General features: G+C 56.3%; 1 protein-coding gene across 1 annotated transcript; it reads right to left on the bottom strand.

Annotated features, from left to right (window-relative positions):
* Positions 1-2,680: 2,680 nt before the first annotated feature.
* MYCN (MYCN proto-oncogene, bHLH transcription factor) lies at positions 2,681-9,243 on the bottom strand. Its single transcript, XM_055121656.1, has 3 exons — positions 9,030-9,243; positions 6,742-7,820; positions 2,681-4,308 (listed from the first exon to the last, which is right to left on the bottom strand). The coding sequence occupies exons 2-3, from the start codon at positions 7,646-7,648 to the stop codon at positions 3,707-3,709; spliced, it is 1,509 nt and encodes a 502-aa protein (XP_054977631.1). The 5' UTR covers positions 7,649-7,820; positions 9,030-9,243; the 3' UTR covers positions 2,681-3,706.
* Between the last annotated feature and the right edge of the window lie 225 nt (positions 9,244-9,468).

Genomic DNA, 9,468 nt, shown 5'->3' with positions numbered 1-9,468 from the left:
ACTGCCAGCATTCTGTTGGCATCTGCCAAGGCCCTGACATCACCAGGCTAGGGCTGAAGTTTCAGAGGTTATTGGGAAGTGAGACCTATCATGGGCATCAAGGAGGTAGGGGTAGGGGTAGGGTGGTCTGGGCAGCTCTGCCTGCTGCGGAAACTATCGAATTAGGAGCTAAAACACGCCTGCGTGGGGGCAACCGGAAGTTGACTTGCAGTCAGTCAGGCAAGGTTGAGAAGGATGTAAGCAGCAGGAACTGGATGATCAAGGCAGAGAGAGGAGACGGGGCAGGGTGTAGCGTGCCTGGAAGGATTGTCCTAGGACAGACAGTGGGTAACAGAACAGGCACAAGGATGGAAACAGTCTTTAGAGTTAGCCGAGAGGGTTTGGACTTGATTCACCAAGGATGGGAGCTGGTGGGAGTGTTGATGGTGGGCTGGCTACTTGGGAGAATTAATATGGAAACGTGGGGACAAGCAGAACAGACGGACAGGCATACCGGGGAGGTGCCAAAACAGGCAGGTAGGAGCAGGAAAATCAGTGCCTTATGGGATACTGGTTATCATGAGATTCACCTTCTGCTTCTGGTTCAGTCCCTCCATTGATGTCGGATCCCAGGCCCCCTTCTGTGTAAAATGAAGTAATCCAATGAGATGGTAGCTGTGCTCCAAGTCCTCTGACATCTGTATCTGACTAAGGAAGTTTCTCCAACAAGACTACTCTGAAGGGCCAGAGTGGAAGATAGCATGGCAGGTACTATCACTTGCCTGGCACTCTGCCAACCTCAATCTCTGGCACCCCATATGATCCCTGAGCACAGAGCCATGGGACATGTGGGTGACCAAGTCCTAAACACCCACATACTCTCTCTGCTTACCACCTCCTATTCAAAAAAACAAAAACAAAACCAAGCAAACAAAAAACCCTGCTCTCTGTCTACAGAGGCTTCTCAAGCTATCGAAATGAGAACTTCAATTCTTTCCCAACTGTGACTATTACTTACAGATAATTGCGGAGCTAAATTGGGGGGGTACTTTACTTCTGCTGGGCCAGGAAAGGCAGATTAGCAGACATTTTACCCTAATTTGGATTTTGTTTTGTTTTGGAGCCACACCGGGTGATGCTCAGGGATTACACTCAGCTCCGCACTCAGGAATTACCCCCATCGGTGCTCAGGGGTCCAAATGGGATGCTGAGACTCGAATCCAGGTCAGCCACATGCAAGGCAAGAATCCTAGTCTCTTTACTACCTCTTCAGCCCCAGTTGGGGTATTTTATAATTAAATCCCAGCAAATGCAAACTTTTCTTTAATGTCACAAAGAATATTAACAAAGTGATTACATAAAGAAACAACGGATCATAAACTTTTAGACAAGTGAGGACAAGTTCAGGAGACGCGTAGCAAACTGGTTCAGGCCTTCCCATAAGCCAGAGCAGAGAGAAGCTGGCAAAAAAATAGAATTTAGGACTTCGTCTCAACCAATTTCTTTTCCAGGGCTAATGTTTCACCTCAACTGAAATACCTTCTTAGGTGGGGGACCACAGGTAGACACCTGGATCGAATGGATTTCAAGAATCTTCAAAGCTTGGGCTGCAGAGACAGTACAGCAGGTAAGGCCCAGGATGGCCCAGGCAAGTCTTACTCCCTATTTAATTTTATTCTTTTTCCCACTTCAGTTTAGAGATGAACTTTAGAGAACCCGCTACCTGCTTTCACCCAAGAAACAGGTTCCTTTTACATTCAGGAAGCAATTTCAATCCTGAGGAGGTTGACGAGGAATAGGTTACCAGTTTGCTTTCCGTTCTGAAGTAAATGTCTCACCAGCAGGTTTGTGTCCCATCAGGGAGGCTCAGAAATCACTTGGCTGTGCCTGCTTCCAACAGGTGGCCTGTCTGTCTGTCCTCCAGAGCCACCAAAAGCAATTCTGCTTCAAGGTAATCTAATAGCAACCGGTGAGCAGGCCAGGACAGACAGAACTGCAGGAACAGCCTCCCTGACTGAAAAAAAAAAAAAAATGCAGTGCTTCATTAATTCCTTTTGTGAATGATGCCGAATTCCTGAGGAGGGAACACTTCATCTGCTTATTCTGCCTACTGCAGACCCTCAGTAAGTTGTGAAGGTCACACGCCACCTTCCCGGAGGCCAACCAAACATCAAAGTACCAAGCTATCTGCCGAAGGGACAGCCCAGTGTCCCGATTTTACTTCTGGTTTAAAGGACAGACCCAAGGGAATGCGGCGAATACAGTCCAGTCGGGTAGAGCACTTGCCTTACCTGTGGATGACCCAGGTTCAATCCCCAGCACCACCTGTGGCCCCTCAAGGCCCTCCAAGAGTGATCCCTGAGTGCAGAACCAGGAATATGCCCTGAGCACCACCGGGTAGAGTCCAAAAATCAAAATAAAATGAAATCAAATTAAGTACTGATGTTTTCTGTGAAATCTGACCAACATACTCGAGGGTTTTAGACTCTGGAGAGCCTCTATTACAAGGCATCTGCCATCAACATCTGCAGCCTAATGGCTATTCATGAGGGGCAAGGCCCCCTCCCCAACCTAGACTGCTACATGACCGCATGAACCCCATTTCCTCTATAAATGAAGTGTTATTTATTCATTATGAATGATAGATGATCATGCTCCGGGGGCTAGTCTAATGCTATGGAGAAAAAAAAAAGAAGTCGCATCATTTAATTGCTATTTATTTTCATAAACATGAGGTATTTCAAAGTGCTATAAGATGCAGCACTAAATATATACATTTTTGAAGAAATTAAACACAGAACTTTGCATTTAACCAGTTCTATGCACCAAACATGAACAAATACATTAACAGGAAGAAACAGGCTAGGAAAAAGGCATATATATATAGTAAATTTCTTTACAAAAGTTTCTTAGTTCAAAAAGTGATAAAGTAATATCTACTCAAAACTTTCACAACTCATTTTCATACGAAAATATAAGTATCAAATTTAGTTATGTATCAGCATCATACTAAAGTATACAGGCAGTGTAAGAATTAGTACAGTACATAACAGAGATTAACAATATATTTGTATACAAAACATGCTCCTCAAACATTGAGGTATTACAGTACTTAGGTATGAACTTCCAGTCTAATACTGGCCGCAAAAGCCACCTCTCCTCTCGTTACCCAGGACATATGCAAAAGGCGGGTGTGACAATGGTATTTACAGAAATGTTCCCCAGGGGGGTAGTACCAAATGGCAACCCCCTGGCTTGGCTTCTGCTGGAACGTAAGCACCATTTTTTTTTTGTAAAAAAAGAAGGAATGACTCTTGTTGCTTGCAAACTCAGAACAAGCAAGGTGACTTCAAGCAGAGGCTTCCCAAGTGTCACGAACTTGACCGGCCATCTCGGAGGTGATGTGGTGTGGAGGAGACTGCAAGGGCCCCGGCCAACATCCCATCCCACCAGCCCTCTCTCCCGAGGTCTTGGCAGCACCCCTCATATAATATCCTGCTCCCCACCCGGATCCAAACTCCAACCAGGGCAGGGCATGTGTGTGTGTATGTGTGTGTGTGTGGGTGGGTGGGTGGGTGGGTGGGGTGAGGGTGAGGGGACCCATTGGAAAGTAAACCAACATTCTTAATGTCAACACAATTGTTTGTTTTTTTAAAAAAAAAATCAAAATGTGCAAAGTGGCAGTGACTGTCCGGTTTTTGAGGAAAAAAAAAAAAAACCAAAACGTTTAGCAAGTCCGCGCGTGTTCGATTTTCTTGAGCAACTGCTTCTGCCTCGCCTGCAGCTTCTCCTTCTCCAGCAAGAGCTGGTGCTCCTCGGCCTGCAGGGCGTGCACGTACTCGGTGGCCTTTTTCAAAATGACCACCTTGGCGGCCTTCTCGTTCTTCACCAGCTCTGGCACGTGGTCCCTGAGCGTGAGGAAGCTGGAGCGCAGGTCGTTGCGCCGCTGGCGCTCCAGGATGTTGTGGTTGCGGCGGCGCTCGCTGTCCTCCGAGTCGGAGTTGCGGGGGCTCAGGCTCTTGGCCTTGGGGGGCAGGACGCTCTTGAGGGGACGCGGCGACGCGTCGCTCTTCATCTTCTTCTGGGGCGGCGCCTCCTCGCTCTCCACGTAGGGCGACGGGGCGGCGTAGTTGTGCTGCTGGTGGATGGGCACCGAGCGCTTGAGGATCAGCTCCCCGGGCTGGGCCCGGCCGGGGCCCAGGGCCGCGCTCTTGGGGCGCACCGTGATGGTGAAGGTGGTCACCGACTTGTTCTGCGAGGAGCGGCGCTTCTCCACGGTCACCACGTCGATTTCTTCCTCCTCGTCTTCCTCTTCATCGTCGTCGTCATCTGTGGGCACAAGAGAGGGGGGAGGGGCGGTCAGGGCAAGAGATGCAGGAATAAAAACTGGGGGGGGGGGGGCGGCGGGGGAAGAATCAGAGCCAGCTCTTGTGCAGCGGGGAGGGCGTTTGCCTTGCTCACGCCACCGACCCGGGTTCGATCCCTGGCATCCAAGAGGTTCTGGGTACCTGCACACACACACACACACACACACACACACACACACACACACCCTCTTTCTAAGTCTCTTAAAGATCCCTGGCATCACTCACACACACACACACACACACACACACACACACACACACCCTTCTCTCCCTAAGTCTCTTAAAGATCTCTGGAAACATCTTCCCCCTTTTTGGTGTATTCCTGGCACATTCACACATTAGCAGGTGGCATACGTTGAAAAAAAAACCTGGTTCCCCCTATGCTAGCTCTGGAATTCCAACAACATTATTCTGCCTTGAGACCCCCAGTTTCCCCAGTTACTAAACCAGGGAGAGCACTGCCCGAGTCTGGGGCGGGAAGGATATATCATGGACGGACTGGGTGCAGCAGATTTGGCTAGATAACTTAGATCATCACCCATGGGTCTTCTCCCCCAGACTACAAATTATTTCCCTGCTAAATGAGATCCTTCGCTGGGAAGCACCATGTTTAGTGATGAGTTTCAGTATCTCAAACTTTACAACAATTTCATTAAAAAATAATAATAATAATAATAACCGGTCCTTCACAAACATGCCAAAGATTAGCTCTTCACTACAAAGTCCTAATTCACAGGAGCACCAACCTCTTCCCCCACTCCATGGGTGTGTGTGTGGGGGGGGGGAATGCCTCCACCCCAAGTCATCTGTAATAACAGCAGCCACTTAAAAAACATGTAGTATCTTGTGGGCTTTCTCCCTTCTCCTGCTCCACTACCACGCTGGGAGAGAAAATTATTGTTTTAAAATGCAAGCATGAAAATCAAAACACATCTTCTGCTTGATCTGAGGGAGACCGGAAAGCTGAACAATTGTGGGATTTGTTCTAAAGCCGAAATGTGAGGCTGTTCCAGTCTGTGGGTCCCTTTAAGCCAATGTTTTGGTTTTCTGCCAAGAAGACAGCTGTTGGAAGGAAGTGCTTCCTCACCGAAAGCTGTCAAGGCACAGACATTAAAGGGGCAGACCCGTTTCATACTGGAGGCTTATCATCAAGTTTCCTTCCAGGAGCCTTAGATGAAGCCGTCCTCAAATCCTGGAGGAAATTTAGGCTTTTATAATCCACTGGCATTCTGAAAACACTGGTTTTCAAGGTCGGAGGTGGGGGGTAGGTGGGGGGGGCAGCTCCTAGCTCCATCCAAGGCCAGGGTAACCCCCGCAACTGGGGTTCTTTTCCTTTCCCAGAGCAAGGTCCGGGTTTGCACCCCTCCCAGGGGTTTTTACACACACACACACACACACACACACACACACACACACACACACACACAAAGAACGAATCAATGAAAGCTCCCCGGGGCGTGTGCATTCCTGGAGGGCCAGAGCAGCACACGCCCTCGCCTCGAAGGGAGGGAACTGGGTCACACACACACACGGGGCGGGCGGCTCTCCCCTCCGTCCAGGAATTCCGCCTAGGAGCCCACACTCGACCCCCTTTTCCTTCACCGCATCCGGCCCCGACGCGGCCCTTTGAGAAGGTGCCCAAAGGCGCGGCGGCACCGGCCTGCCAGCTGCTGAATGAGGCAAGGGGTGAGCCCACGCACAACCCCCCCACACCCGGCCCGACCCCCCCCCACCCGGCCTTTCAGATCTTTCCCCCCTCCCCCCGCCCCCGCCTGCTGGCCACCACATCGCCGCCTGCTGGCCACTTCCCAGGAGCGGCTAGAGCCCACCAGCCCCAGCCTGCGCGCAGGCGGGCAGGCGGGCGGGCGGGCGGGAGAGCGAGCACGGGAGGGTTGAAAACAACAACAAACCCCCGCAGCCCACCCCTCTGCCACCCCCACCTCAACTTCCAGTGCCCCACCCGGGCCCTCGCAACGTCCCGGGCACCTGGGCTTGTGTCCCCAAGCTCACCGTCTCCTCCTGCTATGGGTCCTAACTCCCGGCTTTCTGCTCAAGCCGTGCAGAGCCCCTCCACTTATCCTCCCGCCCCCGACCCCCGGCACCTGGCCACCCGGGCTCTGGGCCACCCCCGTTTGATTCCCCGACGCAGGAGAGGCGAGGGACACGGGGCGGGGCGTGCACGAAGTTGGGCTGCCAGGCAGAGAGGGTGCAGGGGACGTCAACGAAGTCCCAGACTCCAAGGAAGGGAGGAGAGCCCTTCTCCGCACCCCACGACCCCGACACAGCTTATTCCCCAGCCCCCCCCCCCCACACACCCCCGAACAGCGGCTAACAAAGGCAGCGATACACACCCCCCTGGAGGAGAGGCAGCCCTACCACCCCGCGCGGTCTTTACCTGAGTCGCTCAGGGTGTCCTCGCCCGAGGTGCTCAGGGCCTTGTGGTCACTGCTGCTGCTGCTGCTGCTGCTGGCCGGCCGGCCGCCTGCACCACGCACCGGGGCCACCACCGGGGCCCCGCCGCCGGGGGTCGCGGCCCCCGATCCCGAGACGGCCGCGGCCGCGCCTGCGGGCGCCGCAGCAGTGGCGGCAGCGCCCGAAGGAGCAGCAGCTGCTGCAGCTGCAGCAGCGGCGGCGGCCGGGGAGGCGGCGGGCAGCGGCGCGGGCTCGCGCTGGGTCACCGGGAACGGGAAGACCACGGCGGGGTCCACGCACTCGGCGGCCGGGTGCGCCAGCTGCGCGGGCAGGGCGGCGCCGGGGCGGCCGGAGCCCGCGGTCGCCGCCGCGCCGTGCCCGTGCCCGCGGGCGGCCGGGCTGCAGGAGGCGCCCGCGGCGGAGGCGCCCGCGGCGGGGGCGGCGGCGGCGGGGCCCGGGGCCGGCGGCCCGCGGCCGTGCTGCAGCTTCTCGCTGACGGCGCGCTCCAGCTTCTCGCGGGCCGAGAAGCCGCTCCACATGCAGTCCTGCAGGATGACCGGGTTGGGCGTGAGCCCCCCGAGTCCGCCCAGGCCGAACGCGTCCTCCTCGGCCGGGTTGCCCCACAGGTCGGGCTCGGGCAGGAGCATCATCTCCGAGGCCCAGCTGCCGTGCTCCGGGCTGGGCTCGGGGAAGGCGCGGCTGGGCGACAGCGGGGGCGTGGGCAGCAGCTCAAACTTCTTCCAGATGTCCTCCCCCGGGGGGGTCGAGTCGGGGCCGCCGAAGTAGAAGTCATCCTCGTCCGGGTAGAAGCAGGGCTGCAGCGAGTCGAACTCGAGGTCGGGGTTCTTGCAGATCCTCCCCGGCATGGTGGACGCGGCGCAGCTCGGCATCGGTTCGCCTCCGGGCCGGCTTTCTCTTTCCGCTCCGGGCTCTTTTTTTTTTTTATTTGATTTGACTTTTATTTATTTACTTAATTTTTTTCTTTTCAGTTCAGGGGGTGCTTCCTTCCCGTGTGGGGGGGTTTAAGGAGGGCGCGGTGGGGGGGCGCGTCAAGCTCCGATGCTGCAACCGACAGACACACAGAGACGGTTGGCAAGAGGGTCCGGAGTCCGGGGGGTGCAAGACAAGACAGTGGGCGCCCCCCTCCCACCCCACCCAGCCACCCCAGGTCGCCCGTCTCCTCTCCCAGCCCACCCCCACCCCCGTCTCTGCACTCCGCCCTGCGCTCCCGAAGGTGGAGGAAGTTCTGTCTTGCTCTCGTTCCCCTCCCTCCTTTTGTGTACAAGCTGTCTACGACAGGGGGTGGGAGGGGGCAAGCAGATGCGGGGGGCGGTGGCGTGGTTCGGCCACTTTGGAAACTGCCGTTTCATTCACACAAGGCACTGGTGGTGGGGGGGGCGTTTAGGGGGGTGGAGTGGGGAGGGGGGCTGCAGGATTCCAGCTCTCTCCAGCAAGCCACAGCCCCGACTTACAGCAAGGTAGGGTCGACAGCGCCCAGGAAAGCCCACTCACCCCACCCACCCACCCACCGCACTGGGAAGACCCTCGAGCCCCCGCTTTGTACAATTGCAAAATAGTAGGAAGTGCCAAATAGTAGGGGGTGGAGGAGAGGGGAGGGTGAGAAGGAAACTTTGTAAATGTAAAAAACGCCTTTCTCCACACCCGGAGACCAACCGCTGGCACCCAAATCCACAACCCCCCACCCCCAGTTTGAGCTGACGCCCCTCGACATTCACATCCGCCGCCAGGAGTCCTGCCAGAAGCTAACCCCACCCCTGCCCTCCTAACCCCCGACGCCGTCCTAGTGCGGGGAGCGCGGAGCCTGCGCCCCGGTGGTCGGGAGTCGCTCGGGGGGAGCCGGGACAGCCGTGACCCAGATTATCACCCCCCGGCAGCTTCACCATGCCGAGCCACCCTTCCTCTTTCGGGGGGAGGGAAGCCCACTCCCCATCAGCTCAAATGCAGACAGACGTCCCGGGGTGGGGGGGAAAACCAGCCAATTTCTTTTCGAAGAAGCTATTCTACACACCCCCCCACCACCACTACCACACCCCCACGCCCCCCGCCAGGGCAGTCAAAGGAATTGGGCGGGTCTCCTCCAGCCGGGGTGCCTCCGGGGCTGGGACTGGTTTCCAGGGGACACCCCGAGATGGTTTTGTTCCCCAGGCAGGACCCATCCCCGGGGCGCGTCCGGGCGCGAGCGGCCAGCGACCGAGCCGGTCCTGAGCTTGCGTCCCGGCGCGCTCGCGGGCACCCGGCTCCTTTCCTTACCTCTCGCCGGATGCGGGGCTCCGGAGCTCCGGAGGCGCTGCTGCACGAGGGTCTCCGGGGTGGCCTGGGGAGGAGAATGGGGGGTCCCGCGGGGGGCTGCCGTCCGTGCGCGCTCGCGCCTGCCCAGCGCTCGCTCGGCTCCAGCCCAGTTCCCAGGAGCCCCCAGCATCCACCCAGCGCGTCCAGACAGATGACTGTCACTGGCTGCGCTTTGAAGCTCGGGGGATATTATTAACTGAAAAATCTGACACACCCGGGGGGCGGGGAGAGGGAGAGAGAGAGAGAGTGCGAGCGAGCGAGCGAGCAGGGGGCTGCGGCGCAGACAAGGGGGAGGGAGAAAGGCCGAGGAAAAGCGGCTTTACCCCGCCCTCTTCATTTCCATAAAAATCAGGGGAGGCGCCAAGGCTTTCGCGCCAAAAGCCGCTTGCTTTTCTTCTTG

This window comes from Sorex araneus, chromosome X, assembly GCF_027595985.1.
Source record: "Sorex araneus isolate mSorAra2 chromosome X, mSorAra2.pri, whole genome shotgun sequence".
Classification (NCBI taxonomy): domain Eukaryota; kingdom Metazoa; phylum Chordata; class Mammalia; order Eulipotyphla; family Soricidae; genus Sorex; species Sorex araneus.
The sequence above is the reverse complement of the archived record's forward strand: the minus strand, read 5'-3'. Positions and strand labels throughout refer to the sequence as shown.